Genomic DNA, 16,115 nt, shown 5'->3' with positions numbered 1-16,115 from the left:
CTGTAGGCGTCTGGATGGGGATTACCATTGAAGTGTCATTTTTCTCTTTGCTCTGTTCAATCACCCTCGACAGTTGTGCTTGTTGCTTGTCTGATTCACTTGTGTGGGTTTTGGCTTAAATCTAATCGCATTGCGCGCTGTCGGGGCTTTGCATCGGTGACTTTTTGATGTTTCTTTAGATTCATCGATAGAGATTCCTGCATGCGAAATCTATCTTTTTATCAGCATCCATAAACATGACAAGATCATCAAAAATATCCAATAAAGAATCAATAAACCAATAGAACCAAATCATCCAATTCACCATAAACCAAAACCATCCGCGGGAACCCCATTAGATAGATAAGTTATACACGGACAACCTTCTTATCAGCAAATGCAAACAAAACAAACCCAACCAAATCTCGACCGCCCTGTCCCCCGAAAAAAGCAAAAAGCGGTTAGGGAAAAAAAAGTCCATTCTCCGGGACAAATTGAGCAAGCTAACCCGCGGGCGGCGTACCATTTTATATATTTTTCTTTCCTATCTCATATCCCCGCCAGAGAAGTTCTCAGTTTTTCTTCTCAAGGGTATAGCCTTTTTTTTTGTTCGATTTTTCCAGACATATTCATCATGGTCGGGGTAAAGCGTCGAGTAGACGCCGGTGACGAGCGCAATGGAAAACGGACCAAGACGCCGGTGTCCGTGCCCGCGAAGAAGAGCAAGTCGTCTGCGGCCCCCGTGAAGGCTTCCAAGTCTGTGGTGTCGAAGAAGGGCGATAAGGGTGGAAAGAAGGATAAGAAAACTTCTAGTAAGAAGAAGGCGCAGAAGGAGGAGTCTGAGTCTGAGTCTGAGGAGGATGATGATGAGGATGACTTTGATCTGGATGATGTTGATGATTCGGAGATTGATGCTTTGGATGATGAGGATGACAATGAGGAGGAGGATGTTGATATGGAAGATGTTGAGGAGGAAGAAGATACTGGGAAGAAGTCCAAGTCTGCGGATGCGGATGCTCAGCAAAGTATGCTTGATTGATTGATCGAAATTTCTCTCTGGTGAAAGTTTTGGTACTAATGTGTTGCTTTTTTGTTTGTTCATTTAGATAAGTCTACGTCGCGCGAATCGCATGCGAAGCAAAAGGCCCTCCTGCAAGAGCGCAAGGCCGCCAGACCCAACGCTGATATGATCGGTCGCTCGAAGAAGCTGTGGGAGCAGCTGCGTCGCAAGTCTCATGTTCCGCTCGAGGAGCGGAAGAAGCTCATCAAGGAACTTTTTGAAATCATTACTGGACGTGTGAAGGACTTTGTCTTCAAGCATGACTCGGTCCGCGTCATCCAGACGGCCCTCAAATACGCCAACATGGAGCAACGGAAGATGATCGCCACGGAACTGAAGGGTAGCTACAATGAGCTTGCGCAGAGCCGGTACGCCAAGTTTCTGGTCGGAAAGTTGATTGTTCACGGTGATGCTGAGGTTCGTGATTTGATCGTGCCTGAGTTCTACGGACATGTCAAGAGACTCATCAGACACCCCGAGGGGTCCTGGATTCTCGATGATATCTACCGCACCGTTGCGACGAAGGAACAGAAGGCGAACCTCCTGCGTGAGTGGTACGGTCCGGAGTTCGTCATCTTCAGGGATGACAAGAACGGCCCGCCCGATGCGGACCTCTCTAAGATCCTCGAGGCGCACCCCGAGAAGAGGGGCCCCATTATGCACTACCTCTGGGAGCTTGTCAACCAGCTGGTGCAGAAGCGCAACTCTGGTTTCACCATCCTGCACGACGCCATGCTGCAGTACTACCTTAACACTAAGCCGGGCAGCTCCGAGGCTAACGAGTTTGTTGAGCTGCTGAAGGGCGATGAAGAGGGAGACCTGGTCAAGAACTTGGCTTTCACCAAGTCCGGTGCCCGGGTGATGTCGTTGAGTCTGGCTTACTCCAATGCCAAGGACCGCAAGCTCCTTACCCGCTTCTACAGAGATACTATCAAGATGATGGCCGGCGATCTCCACGGACATTTGGTTTTGTTGACCGCGTACGAAGTTATTGATGATACCAAGCTTACATCGAAGCTGGTCTTCCCCGAACTCCTGAACCAGGGAATGGATGCCGAGGCTCGGAACGAAGAGCTGCTCTTCCAAGTGAACGACTTGACAGCGCGTATCCCCATCCTGTATCCGTTCGTCGGCGACCGGGTCAAGTGGCTTCTGCCTGACGGCGACCATGAGTTGCTGAAGGAGGTTCGTGAAATCCGCAAGGAGACTTCCAAGAAGGACCCCGAGCTTCGTCGACAGGAGTTGGTCAAGGCTGCATCGGCCAACGTGCTCGAGCTCATTGCCGCACGTGCCGATTCCCTCCTCGAGACGAGCTTCGGATGCCAATTCATCTCCGAGGTGCTATTCGAAGCCGATGGAGACAAGAGCGCCGCATTGGCCGCTGTGGCCGAGGCCGCCAAATCCAGAGCCGACACCAAGGACTCTCCGTTCGTGGGCCGGTTGCTCAAGTCACTGGTTCAGGGTGGACGGTTCAACCCCGCCGAGAAGAAGGTCGAGAAGGTGCAGCCTCCGCTCAACTTCCACGGTCTTCTTCACGAGCAGATCCAGGAAGAGACCATGTCGTGGGCCACGGGATCCAATGTGTTCGTCGTGGTGGCTCTTGCGGAGTCGGACGACTTCGAGAAGAAGGCCGAGTTGTTGAAGACACTGAAGAAGAACAAGAAGGCGCTGGAGAAGGCGTCGTCGGAGACCAGCAAGGATGGAAAGAAGGGCAGCCCGGTCAGCAGTGGTGCGAAGCTGCTGCTGGAGAAGATCCGGTAGAGAGTCTTTCCGTTTCGGTCCCTTAGCAGGGGAACATTGTAATATTGGCCGGGATTTTTTTCTTTCACACACGCATTTCATTTGCTCATCGAGGTGTTCGTTGGATTCTTATTATATTGATTCCTTTTTCTTTATAGGTGATATCTCCATCTGTACAGGGTCTGTGATAGACATGGGACCAAAACGAGTCAGAAAAAAGCATTTTGATATTTATTAATTATTTAGCGTGATTCCAAGACGTAGCAAAGTAATGTATTGTCGTACATTACACTTCCCCATAGTTAACCATAGGAAAGATAGTGTAAAGGTAGGGTAGCAGCGAGCGCAGAAAAGACACCCCCAAAACGGATGTTACCGCCCCCATGGCCCCAAGATTCTGAAACTGCACGTTCCGCGTTAAAGACGCCACTCCCAAGAAGCCGGAGAAGTTGTACAGCTTCCTCCCCAGGCATATATCTACTCCTGATGCATCTAGCAGGTAGCCTTCCGGAGGGGATGGTGTTTCATAATCCCAGGGGGGGAGGTGATCTCAGCTCTGTACGGAGTTAGTCAGTAGTCATAGTAACTTAAATTAGTATGGCCGAATGAGGTTGGTTCCATGGTGCAGCTGAATTTAGGCCGGACCGATCGTTAAATGACGATCTCCGGGATTGGTTGGTGGTTCAGGAACCGGGCTGGAACTGGGCTTGTTGATGATGCAGTGATAGTAATGATGAGGGGGGGTGGAAATGAATGATCATTCTGTATCCTGGAAGTCTTTCAAGGTTTAGTTAAATGAAATGCATGCACTTAAGTAGTTGTCTGTGGGTAACCGAGAGGGAACAATGTACCATGGCTTAGATGATACTACTTACTACTACTGTAGTAGCTACTGTACATCCCCTGTCTGTTCGATTCTTTGGTTCGGTCTCACTCCACCTCTCCAGTAGGTGTTTAGTTGCTCCATCTCTCTCCCATGAACCAGTAACCCACTTGTCTCCTGAGGATTCTTATCGTCCTCAACCGTTGATTGAGGATCTCTAGCGACAAGCTCAGATCCCTGCCTAATTGAGGTTGGTAGAGAAAGAGACGAAGGGAAAAAAAAGGCAAAAAAGGGAACGGGTGAGAAAAAAAAAAGCAGGGACAAGAATAATTATGGCAGTGGAAATTTCCCCAAACCCAGATTGGAATTGGCCCCCCTCTCCCCGAACACTTTCTTTTGGTGTTGGACTGAACTGAACTGAATTGAACTGAACTGAACTGGTTGCATTCGTTGAACTGGCAATTTGACTCCTCTTCTTTCCTTTCCTGTTCGCGTCCTTGCTGCCTTCTCTCTCTCTTTCCCAAATCTTATTCCCTCCTTTCGGTTTCCTTTTCCTTCTATTTCTTTTTTGCTTCTTCCCGTCTTCGATGCTTTTAATAGTTAATGCTTAATTCTAATTTGTTTTTATTTCCCTAATTTCTAATCGAAGTCCACGCTGACCTCGTCTGCCACCGCCCTCCACACTCGCTGATTCGACCAGGGTAGTGCCCAACCTGTCTCAGATTGACTTTGCGATTGCATCTCTGCATCTCCAGCAGCAGATCCCCTCTTGCAGATATTACCACACTGACCTTCATCCCTTCAATCCTGGTCCTACCTGCAGGCCCAGACCTCTCCAGCTGAACCAGACGAGCCTTCATCCCCTCCCCTGGTTGCAGATGGCCTGGGTCTGAGCGCCAATTCCTGTCGTGTGCTGGGATATACTTTGATTTCTTTCGTCATTTAGAAACCATACACCGGCCCCAACAGCTAGACAGCACGGTATAAGCATGCTGTCCGCCGAGGATGCTGGACACTCTTCTCGTCCACCACCACCTCCGATCCCCCCATCGCCGACCCTATCGAATCCCGATATGATCTTACCGTTCGACCACAATGAGCGCGAGTCCTCCACCCCGTCCCCGCCATTCAACCTCCCCTCTTTGTCCAACCTCCAGTCCTTTTACGAGAACCGCACGGCACCCGATGGTGTCGACGATCAAGGTCGAGGCGTTGGTTCCGCCGGTATTGCTCTCTCATATGGCAGCCGGCCTCAGAAAATAGGTTTCTCGCGTCGCATGTGGCCAACTGAAGTTCAGGATTCTAGTCGTCGATTGTCGGACATCGGGGAGGAGGATAGTGTCTCGTCGTCGCCGGCGCACATGAGGACCCTTCCATTTCTGTCTCAGGCGGGTCGGATGGCGGGTTCGCCTGTTTCGCAACGCGAGACGGCTGAGGCGGAGGCTAGAGAAATGGCGGCGTGGAGCAGCTCGTCTAGCTCGACAATTAGTGGTGCTAGCGACTCGTCGCAGGACGCCGCTAAGGACCGCCAGGGGAGTCGCGGTACGGTGCAAAATCCTCACCAAGTCCCTGAAGGTGTACGGTCTGCGATTGACAGTCTGGAAGGAAATGGTTCGACTCCGAGTCTAATGGCGACCACGGAGAAAGGCGGATCTGGGGTGGAGCTCTCGTCGGCTGTTTTGAGCACCGAGGCGGAGAGAATTCTGGAGAATGCGAAGAAGCGCCTCACGGTATGTTAACCATGTGTTTCAGGTCCCGCTTATGAAATCCCGACCAAAGGCTAACTATCGCACTGGTATGCAGCTCATGGAGGGCAATCTAAGCCGAGCCCGTACGTCAATGCGCGCGTCCCCGTCGCTGTCGGCATCACCAACGCCATCCGTGGGTCACCAACCCCTGGGATTGGGTCAGCCAGTTGGTGGATTGTACCAATCCATCTCCCGTGCCGACCGCAGAGGCTCAGCTAATCGACCACGCGCAACCTATACATCATCCCAAGATGCAATCAATAACAATGGTCATTCCCGTGTCCACAGCGAAACCAACTTACCTTCTGCGGCGCAATCGAGTCTGCCTGCCGTTGAGCGCAATCTCTCCCGGTCTGTGAGCGCTCTCGGCTCAACCACGGCCCCCAACCTTCATCATGACGAGCGAAGCTTCCGCTATGATCCAACGCGTGCGTATCTCACCCATCGTGCGTCCGTGTCATCGATGCAGAGGCCACAAATCCGTTCTTCGCCTCCGGTGTCGAACCCGCGAGCCGCCTCTGATTCACCGAAAGGCTTGGGTATTTCCGAGGAAGTAATCGAGGATGAGTCTTCTGAGACCATGAACGGACCCAATTCGGTCCAACCAACCTATGAACCTCCCTCTCGATCCCAGTCGCAGCTGCAGGTGCGGGATCTCCAGGATCAGATGAAGGGCCTTCACATCAAGATATCTAGCCTAAAGGTTAGAGCCCAGGAGGATAACCTACGTCGACGCAGCATGCAAAGTTTGCGGACCCCGAGCCCTCTTTCCGCAACGGACCAATGGGCACCCAGTGCAGCGGAGGTGAAAGAGCGCCGGACCAATATTGACGCTAATACTGGGAATGGGCGGTCTGCTGGATATACGCAAGATAGCCAGCACCGCAGTGACTATGGAAGTGCAAGATATGAGCCCGAGGTTGGTGTCTCCCGTCAGACAAGTCTATCGCGTCAGACGAGTCAGAGAAAACGAGAACTGCCTTCTACCCAGGCATCGCATGCTGAGCCGACCTATGGGGGCTACGAGTCCAGGGAGGACGACGATGACGGAAAGTCCGTTGCAGGGACACTCTATGAGGACGCAGAAGAGGGTGAATATTACATAAATGGCGCCGATGATGGATTGGATCGCCAGGCCTTGGACGAGATCTTGCGCGAACCCCTGGATGATGAGTTTGATGATTCGTTGGAGGCTTTCCCAGCGGCTCCACAGAGCTTGGAGGATACACCGCACGAGGAGCGAGAGGATGCTTTCGACTATGAGCATTTCATCCTACATAGCGCTCTAGGAAACTACACGCAGGCTCGCTTGCGACGCGAGAGCAATGTTTCTACCTCGTCTGTGGAAACGACGCGGCCGATCGACCACCGTTCCACCCGCCATTCTCGCGCAAATAGCACTACCTCCATATCCACCGTGGCGACGTTTGCTACGGCTACCGAAGGGGATCGTGATGACCTTGAAAGTGTCCTCTATTGGGACCGGAAGTTCAACGATGGTAAGGATTCATGAAGAGCATCTCACAAGGCGTGAGTAACTAACTGTCACTAGAGCTACGCAACAACCACCCTTCGGATGTAGATGATTCCACTGGCGCCCAGTATGGGGACGGAGAAGGAACCCCGCGGGCCATTCGCAGACAGCCCAGTCGCCGGGATAAAGCTAGCCTCTATCCTGAGACCAACTTGCCTCCGCGACGGTCAGACTCTGCAACCACCGGATCTACCACGCCGACATCCTTGGTATCATCTCTCGTGTCAACCGTCCGCGCAGCTTCCAGCCCTCACCCGAGTGCCACTGCAAAGGGGAACTTGGGCTTGAACGATGATGACACTCATCTCTTAGAGCGGCTGTTCCAGAGTCTGGGCAATGTCTGCTTGGACCTGCAGAACATCACGACGTCCGAGAACCCGGACCCGAAGCAGGTGCGATTACTGAGACGGCGCCTAGATGCGGCTCGACGCGTATTAGATGGGGAGCTTGATACGTAGATTGTACATAGTCCTAGGTTCCGCGGGGGAACTGATACTGCCGGAGCTATTCGTGCTTTTGGCGTTTGTTGATGAGGCAGTCTGGGCGAGAGCCTTTGCTATGATACCCTGACATTCGATTTAGCCATTGCATGCATACACTTATTGGATTCACATATATTATATATACTCACTTTTTATTATATCAAGAAGCAAAGTTGCCAGTCGGTGCTATAAGCACAAAGACCATGGGCGAGTCACCACAGCGAAACTTCCTTTCCGAATCGGGAAAGTGGAGGTCACGATAAGGGGCTTCCCGATAAGGCAGTCCCCGCCCCCGCGCACGTGTTTGGCGATGCGACGCGCCGCGCGAAAGTCCGCTGCATCCACGCAGTATCTATTCGGTACTATCATTCTTACCTTTTCCTTTCAGGGCATTCGCTGCATCGTGCTCTCGGACCTCTCAAGTCTCCAATTCTCAGTGTGGGGCTTCATTTACAACCTCGCAATAATCTTGGCCCGATCTGGTGCGTTCAACCTGCATGATGCCTCCTAAATATAGGCTTACCCTTGTCACAGAACGGGTCTCCAATTCGGCTCATCCACTAGCAAAATCCATAATTGTTCTCAGCAAAGTGGACAGCATCGTCAGTGGGTAATCGCAACGCCATTTTGGGAAACCAACTTAGCAAGCGCACGCCAACCGGGGATACTGGTCCATCTTCGCGGATAATAGATCCGAGAACCAGCCAGAGAACATAGTGACGATGCCACCCCCATCGAGGCGCCTTCTGATCTTCCAGGAGGCGCGTAATCCGCAAAGTCCCTCCGAGATTGTGTATCTTCCCGTCAATAAACTGGGGCTACCGATTTGCGGTGATGGTCCGGAAATGCCTTCCATGTTGGAGCTGCCGTTACGGATCCTGAAAGCGTTTACGGATATTTTCAATCAGCCGAAGTATAAGGGGTGGTGAGTGGTGGTTCTTTTGTAGATGTTTTGTTTTGTCTTTGACAGTTTCTAAGGGAAATGCTAATGCTCAGCTTGATGTAGGGCGCTGGTAGGTGCTGGGCCGTACCACGATACTTCTGTAGAAGGGAAGTATTATGCTGTGGTGCTAGAGCAGGTTCAGGAGGTTACGGCTGCCTAATGTGTGATGATGATGTATGATGGATGGTATGCTTTTTCATGTTGTATGATCATGATGATGTGATGCCTTTTGCCTGTCCGCTCCCTATTTAGTCGTTCACTCCTTCCTTCTTGTTAATGTTCTTCTTATTCTCTTTCATAGATGTGGGTGGACTTGTGTTGCTTTTTGATTCCCATTCTTTTTGTATTAACTGACTGTACTAATGGTCAAATTTCTCTTTTACCCATTGTTATTCGAGATACGCTGAAGACTCTACCTTTACTCTCTACCTGCGCTGCCTGGCCTTCTGTGGTTCCTAACGCTACAGGACGGAGACAGCCAATAAGGAAAAAGCCAAAAGTATTTGTGAAGTGCCTCGCATACTACAGTAAGTCAACGCATTTACCTTGCATTCAGCCTCACATGAATGATACAGTTATACCCAGATTCTAATCTCGCATTAGCTCCTTCATCTTATTGTTACGTCGTACGCCACCAGAATCCAATGGTCTGCTATCCTTTCTAGCAATTCCAGCTACGTATATTCTGACACCCACTAGGCGCCCAAGCTTTTATTTCTTTTCGAGAAAGACAATGACCGATATTGGCTGTCGGATGCTACGGGTCTCCCGATAGCAGATGGCTGTCCTCTGCTTGATCTGACAGACAAGGAATTGGTCTATGAGACGGAACTGCTGATGATGGTCACTAGTGCCATGGAAGCGAAGTTGATGCCCACGAATTAGTAAGTTGTGCTTCGCCTATGAGACAGTAGCGTGAGTGAGACCCTTGCTGACCAGCCACAGCAACTACCTTGCTAGCTATAAAATTGCTGAAACCTACTACGTGTTGCTTGAGGAACGCCTTGATGGAGGACGATTTCCGGCTATATCACCCTCATCTAACTCAGCGACTCTCGATGATGGCGATTCCGTAGGTTCTGACGATGAAACACCCACAACACGTTATCCGCCCACCTACAGTCTCTCGGACGGTGAGGATAAAGATTGTGCCGCTAGTGAAATCGTGGCTCCCTCTCAGATCACCACCAACCCCAGTACTTCTAGCGATGGTGGCATCTTGACTCCCTCTCAAAGCACCGCCACCACCAGAGCTTTCAGCCCTGTCGACGTCAACAAGAGCGATGATCCCAAACGAGACGAGTTTATCATTGGTGACTCTGACGGCCGTTCAAAAGACAAAAAACCAGTTTCCAGTACTGGGAGTTCTTACAAAAACCCCGAGGTTGCTACCAACTACGCCTTCGATACGAATAGCGAGCCTATAAATGATGGCCACAGCCACCGCCAACCGATCTCAACAGACAAAGTGCCACCGCGCCGGGACCCTTCCCAGGCTGCGACCGATCTGATCTCGCAAATTGGTCGTTCAGGCCTAACATGGGGAGCGATGGACCCTTCAACTGGTTATTGTATTCAGTTCGATATCAACAAGGCGCCTATCCCAAAATTTGTCCAGGTTAGCCCTGATACGGAGAATCCAAGCAGACCAGACGCACAATCAAAGAGCAATCGTTTTACCCCATCAACGACTCGCAAGCCTCTCCCTCATCCTGTGGCAACTGATGGCCTGTCTATTCGGCGTGATAAGCCTTATTGGACCGAGTTTGGTTTGCATTGGCCCCCCCCTGATGGGCCACTCTATCTGCCCCCTTTAGACCCCAATGACCCTTATAAAGTACCGGATTCACCGCTATAAGTAAGCTGGAATCCTCTTTGATATGGCTACACTGGTCTTAGAAAGGTGTTTTACTTGGGCTCAGATTTCTTTCTGCGACACCTCTCATTGAGACTTTCTCTCTTCCGATTTCTTTATCTTGATAGTGACGTCCTGGGACTTTGATAAGTTAGCTAGACGGCATTGTTTAAAATTGGGTTAGCTTTGATTTGCCTTGTTATTCCTATATTGCCAATTGAATGACAAGTTTTCAGCCACCATGATAGGTTAGGAGATAGTAATTCTGCTAGTGTACACCGGTTTTGTCGTCCACCCTCCACCCACAAATCCAACGAATAGCAGCCAAACGACAGGGAATAGTAACTCTTGGTACTATAGTACTAGCAGTTGTTGTTGTGCATAGCAAGCAATATCAGCCTACTATTTACACAACACAGACACATTAGTTAGTATTTTAGTGTGCTGTATAATATCAAAAAGAGTCTTAGTGTAGGACGTAATAAGCAAGTTAGTATACTACTATTGTAATTTTTTATTACCTGCTGCAAATTCCAGCTCGTAGTTTGGAGATATGAAATGGATTAGTTGAGTTGAGTTGTACTATTAACTACAAACTACTTGGGATACGTGTTAAACCAATGTGGACATAGTGGTTCTTGAAATATATTGGTTTACAGCAAGTGCAGTGCCTCAGGCGTGAAATCAAATACAGGTATGGATTTCGTTCGGTTACATTACTACAGGGGGGGTTTAAATTTTGGAAAGAAGAAACACAACACACACATAATCGCTGCATTCATTCTCCGTCCGTCCGTCCGTCCGTCCTTCCTGTCGTTCCTTTTTGCTTCCTCGCATGCCCATGCCCATGCCCACGCCTACACTCACGCCCATCCATCTACACCATATACTAGAGCCAACAGGTCAATCATAGATTGTGATAGTGCAGAGCCAAAAAAAAAAGAGAAGCCTGCTTAATTCGAGGTTTGTTGTTGTTAATGTTGTTGTTGTTGTCATCAAAGTCGTTTACTTTGTTTTTTTGTGCTTTCTTTCTGTTTCGTCAACCAGTACTAGAAGAGCCTAGAAGAAGCAGCAAGGCAGGATTAGGTGTAGACGTTCGTTGGGGGGAGGAGCTTGGCTCCGTAGCGGAGGTCGAGCGAGCGGGAGTCAGTAGGGTCAAAAACGGTGGCTTGACGTTGTTCAAGGAAGAGAGCTGTTTGTGATTAGCAGTGATTCAATTGAAGTTCGAGGCCTAAAGGGGTACGTACGAGTCACTTTGATCATGTCAAACCAACGAGCTGCGTTCTCGTCACTACCATCCACGGCTTTTAGGATGCCGGTATCTGGTCGAGGAGTAGCCTTGGGCGGAAGGCTACGCATCTTCAACAACATGTGCAGGATGTCGGAGAAGCGATCGCCTTGATTGGCGTAGTATGGTGGGCGCTTGTCCAAAGGCCACTGCGAAACGAGTTAGTATACGGACAGACCGCTTTGAAGCATGGCGGTGAGCTTACCCGCTGAGCAAAGTTCTCGTCGTCCCAGGACCGGAATAGCCAGCACGTCCGCTCCACGCAGTTCAACAAAATAAGCGCAACCAGGAAGGTCTCGAACCAGCCGCTCTGCTGGCGCTGAAGCAGTCGCCGCTCGAGATCATTCATGACCGACTTGCTCAACTGTGACGCGCGTTTCTCGGTTGCGGCCCGCAGCTGGCTGCAGAGGAGCTCGTACGACTCGCTGTTGGTGACACTATCGATGGGTGTGCGGCCGTCGTCTGATGGCTGTGCAAGAGAGTGCATCGATGTGGGAGGAAGAGTTGGGTTGCAGAAAGTCTTCCACTGCAATTCCCCATCGGCCAGAATATGAGTGGCAATCCAGAGTTCCAGTACCCGTTCGAGCAACACGTCCTGAACAAGTCAACCAACACTGCTGGCTTTCCGGCGATTCAAGGGAGGAACATACCTTTTTCTGCTGGCTTAGCTCCGCTGCAAGCAACAAAGTTGGTCGCATGAAGTCCGAAGCCTCCCGCTCGTAGAAGAACGGCGCAGTCTTCTTGATGTACATCTCGATCTTTCCAGGAAGATCATCTGCATCACTGTCCAGCAGATACAGCTCGTGAAGAGGGCCCTGGAATTGTGTTTCATCTCCAAGAGCCTGGAGCTGAGGGTCAAGCGTCGATGCGGGTGCCTTGTGGCCCTGGAGTCCGCTGAAGGTAACGTAGACCATGCTCTCCTCAAAGTGGGTAACCTCAATACGTCCAGCGTAGTGTTCGAATTTTATTTGATTGCGGATACCGCTCACATCGTGGTAGGCAAGGGTAGCGTGCAAATCTGCGGTGGTTAGTGCGTGGGACAACCACCACCAAGGCCAAGTTACATACTTGCATTGTACAGCTCGAATTCTTCGGCAATGCGCGTGCGAATGCACGGGTGCTTCCACAAGCGGGCGCTCTCGACACTGGCGCAGGTGGTACACGGGCTGTCACCGGAGCACTAGAGGCAGAACTTGTTAAAAAAGCATATGCAAGACTAGAGGGCATCCAACTTACAGGCTTCTTCAGCATGCGACAACGAATACATGCGCCCCGCTTGCGAACTTCCTGCACCTCTCGGCGTCGGGCAGCGGAGAAGCGACCGCGCACTTTCGGCTTGGTAGGCTTGGTAGAGTTGCCAAATTCGTTCACGAAGCCCTTGGCCTGAGAGTTGGGGTTCATAGCAATAGGACGGGGGAAGGAAGCAGCGCGCTGTGTGGCTGCAGTGAGAGTGGGATCATGTTCGTGAAGGCTGTCGAAGAGAAGCTGCTCCTGAGTGGACAGCTGCTGGTTCCACGAGGGACTCATCTTCGGCATACCATCGGTAAGACCAGCATCGTGATCCATTGGGAGACCGTGGGGCACCATCTCACTAGCGGAAGCAGCAATCATGGACAGTTGCGACTGGCGCGCATTGGAGGTGGGGTCCGGAGTCAACGAAACGTCTGGCAACGGGGGGGATGCGGCTGCGGCTTGCGGCTGATCTTGAGAGGAACTAGGCAGGGAAGGTACAGAAGAGGCGTTGGAACCTTGAGGAGTGCCTTGAGAGAGATTATAAGCATTAGCGCGCCGCAGATAGACAAAGGAAGCGGGATGAGTGAATGGAGCTGGAGTGAAGGTAGGGTCACAACACAGACTTACCTGGAGCGTTGTTCGCATCTTCTTCAACCTGGTCCGGCTGTGTAGGATGACCTTGAAAGCCTTCAGCCTCGAGGGCCGGGTCGACGACCACGGTCTTTCCCCCAACTGTCACCGACTGAGTGTATGCAGGGCCCCGTTTCGTCTGGTCGGACGCACCAACCTGGCGCGATGCCTCGGCCAAAACATTGAGGCCATCGAAATTCTGGCGTGTAGTGAAGGGCAGATCCACCGATTTGCCCTTACTCGTCACATCCTTGTTCTGGTCGCCATCGGCGAGATCGGGAAGTTCGTGAAGTCGCAACAAGACGCGTTGCCGATCGCGCAACGGGATGGCTTGACACTTCTTCACGAGATGGTTGGTCAAGCTGTCGATGCGACCCTTGGGAAATTTCTCTCCGCAGGCCTTGCACGTGTGCTGGTAGCGATTACTGGCGTCCTCGAGTTTCTGGCCTCGAATAAAGAACTCGAGGATGAGTTGGTTCGGTTTGCGACCCATTGAGAGGGAAAGTGTGTGGCCGGGCGGGCACTCGGCAAGGAGGGACCGGGGATTAACACAATAAAATGGGGGGATGACTCGAGCAAGGAACTGCGCGTTGAAGTGCACTGTAAAGATATTGTAAGCGACAGATCTACCGGGTCAGAGAAGGCACAGCGCGCACGCTGAAGCCGTGAGACAGTGACGCACACAGGGTCTCGAGAAGACGAGGGGTGAGAGAGAAACGGATGGCAAAATAGCAGCTTGGCCACAACACCGACCGGCAGAACCCACCACGCCGTTCGGAAGGTGCCGCACCAGGTTTGAAAAGATGGGAGTGGATGGGCTAAGGGTAACTGAAGGATCCAGGGGAGGAATAGTGCCAGAAATGCAGGCAATGATCGAGCGTAGAATGAGGCAGCGCAGCAGAGGGAGTGGGATGAAGGGGAAATCTGGAGCAAGCAGCGGCAAAACCACGACTTTTCTACGGGCGGTCTGTCACTGGCCGCCTGCTCCGTCACGGGTTTCGGTTGGGATGCGCCTCACCGCATGAAAGGCGGTGATGAGATCGGTGACTGGTGTTAGATACATTCCTTTCTTTTTGGACTAAATGACTAAATGCATTGAACAATTGTCTAGAATGGCCAAACGGACATGTCAGCTCCGTTTCTGGCGCGGCGGCCATAATCTATGTATGGTATATACAGCATGATGATTATGTGCACCTTCAGCGGTGTGGCAGGGCTCCCAGCCTATAAAGTGGACATGATCAGCCAGGCTTGCATCGGCTCTTGTGATACTCGACTTTGGTTTTTTACCTTTGATACCTGTCGAAAGAACTTTAGCTGGAAACCTGTGGCCCCACTGTGAAACACTCCCTGACCGCTCTCTCTTTCATCATGTCTTAGTTTATCATATCTCCATCTATCTTAACAACTACCATAGCTAGTCATTTTTACCCCTTGTATTTATTACAACCATAGTATCCGCCAGACTCTAACCTTTCTTTAGTAGTCATCGCAGAAGATGTGAACTGGCTAGATTTCTTGAAATCTCCCTATATGATGTTCCTCACATATTCCATTCCATCCCATTCCTACCTTACTAGCTCTATTGCCGAGTTAGGCATACTTCCATAGTTGCATGCAGCAGCCTGCAGCCTCTCCTACTACCTGCCACTATCACCGATGAGCGATTTCTTCCGATAACATCTCCGCTGCCGGGGAAGATGACAAAACGATTACTCTTATGGATACAATCGAATTATCTTTTGCTCTGCATCATCACTCCCCTTAACCATCAGAGAGGCAAGGAAAGAAAGCATCTAGCAACAACCATAAGATGGAGAAAACCCGCAGCCAAGAAAGAAGAAGAAAAAAAATCACTCAATCATTCCTACTCATCTTCCGCTGAAATTAACGAGAGCATCAATCACGGAAACCCTATTCCACACCATCAGATCACTAACTCTACAGACCACCAGCTACGTACTCATACAAGGCTAACTGCCTACCATTCGACTGTTTTTCCTATCGTCATTCGTGAAATTGATATCTATATCCTGAATATCAGCTGACATGACTTCCTAGCACTCATTTTTTCCCCCGCAGATATTCAGATTCTGCTCCTGGAAGCCTTCGTGCCGGGTGGTTATAGCTTGGCTGGCTTCGCTATAGTGTCTGATTCAAATTCGAAAGAATATGACTGCACTCTTTGTTGGGCACCTATTGGCTCGAGCGACGAGGCAAATGGCCTGTTTCTAAAAGCATTTCAGGAGCTATCCTTCACACTCAAGCGCATGAGGGGAACCTAATGGCAACATAACTACTTGATATCAGCATCCTTTCTCCCAGTAACCCCACAACATTGTTTCGGGTATCTGAACTTTTTTTTTTTTTTTTTCTTTTGGGCCTGATATCCCCTTCGACAAGTGTGACCGAGATATATGCTAAGTCTAGTCAATGCTGGCCTATCTTCAAGACCCAGACCCCCCAAGCATGGTTGGATTGCTGGCTGTTAGATTGCATACTAGTAGGTATATATAAGGACAGGAAGATGTGGCTCTAGTAGATTGGAAACCGTCCTTTACTATCTATCTCGTCATATTGAAGATGCTCAAATTAGATATAATAATGACAGCTTTTGTAGCAATAAGCTTTATTCATTCTATCCTGCATAATCATCTACCGGAAGCATGAATCATCCAGGCTAATAGCCACCTATCCTTCCACCATGTTCGGCAACTGGAAAGGCTCGTTCGATCCAGTAGGATATAATTCTTGCCTAGATAGTTTTTGTGCTACCCCTTGGCGCAACCGACGTTTGATC

At 50.5% G+C, this 16,115-nt stretch overlaps 5 protein-coding genes across 5 annotated transcripts; 4 read left to right on the top strand and 1 right to left on the bottom strand.

Annotated features, from left to right (window-relative positions):
- Positions 1–613: 613 nt before the first annotated feature.
- On the top strand, positions 614–2,800 carry PUF6 (uncharacterized protein; the record flags this gene model as incomplete). Its single annotated transcript, XM_041687306.1, has 2 exons — positions 614–1,004; positions 1,086–2,800. The coding sequence occupies 2 exons, from the start codon at positions 614–616 to the stop codon at positions 2,798–2,800; spliced, it is 2,106 nt and encodes a 701-aa protein (XP_041541204.1).
- Positions 2,801–4,591: 1,791 nt separating this feature from the next.
- Positions 4,592–7,342, top strand: AKAW2_30756A (uncharacterized protein; the record flags this gene model as incomplete). The annotated part of the gene is made up of 3 exons (XM_041687305.1): positions 4,592–5,332; positions 5,406–6,849; positions 6,903–7,342. The coding sequence occupies 3 exons, from the start codon at positions 4,592–4,594 to the stop codon at positions 7,340–7,342; spliced, it is 2,625 nt and encodes an 874-aa protein (XP_041541203.1).
- Positions 7,343–8,088: 746 nt separating this feature from the next.
- On the top strand, positions 8,089–8,469 carry AKAW2_30755A (uncharacterized protein; the record flags this gene model as incomplete). The annotated part of the gene is made up of 2 exons (XM_041687304.1): positions 8,089–8,291; positions 8,373–8,469. The coding sequence occupies 2 exons, from the start codon at positions 8,089–8,091 to the stop codon at positions 8,467–8,469; spliced, it is 300 nt and encodes a 99-aa protein (XP_041541202.1).
- A 141-nt stretch (positions 8,470–8,610) lies between these two features.
- Positions 8,611–10,167, top strand: AKAW2_30754A (uncharacterized protein; the record flags this gene model as incomplete). Its single annotated transcript, XM_041687303.1, has 4 exons — positions 8,611–8,836; positions 8,895–8,956; positions 9,009–9,193; positions 9,255–10,167. The coding sequence occupies 4 exons, from the start codon at positions 8,611–8,613 to the stop codon at positions 10,165–10,167; spliced, it is 1,386 nt and encodes a 461-aa protein (XP_041541201.1).
- Positions 10,168–11,246: 1,079 nt separating this feature from the next.
- AKAW2_30753S (uncharacterized protein) lies at positions 11,247–13,808 on the bottom strand (the record flags this gene model as incomplete). Its single annotated transcript, XM_041687302.1, has 7 exons — positions 11,247–11,356; positions 11,412–11,601; positions 11,658–12,047; positions 12,103–12,470; positions 12,521–12,632; positions 12,689–13,212; positions 13,313–13,808. The coding sequence occupies 7 exons, from the start codon at positions 13,806–13,808 to the stop codon at positions 11,247–11,249; spliced, it is 2,190 nt and encodes a 729-aa protein (XP_041541200.1).
- Between the last annotated feature and the right edge of the window lie 2,307 nt (positions 13,809–16,115).

The sequence above is a fragment of the Aspergillus luchuensis genome, chromosome 3, assembly GCF_016861625.1.
Source record: "Aspergillus luchuensis IFO 4308 DNA, chromosome 3, nearly complete sequence".
In the NCBI taxonomy this organism is placed as follows: Eukaryota; Fungi; Ascomycota; class Eurotiomycetes; order Eurotiales; family Aspergillaceae; genus Aspergillus; species Aspergillus luchuensis.
This window is presented reverse-complemented; position numbering and strand designations above follow the sequence as displayed.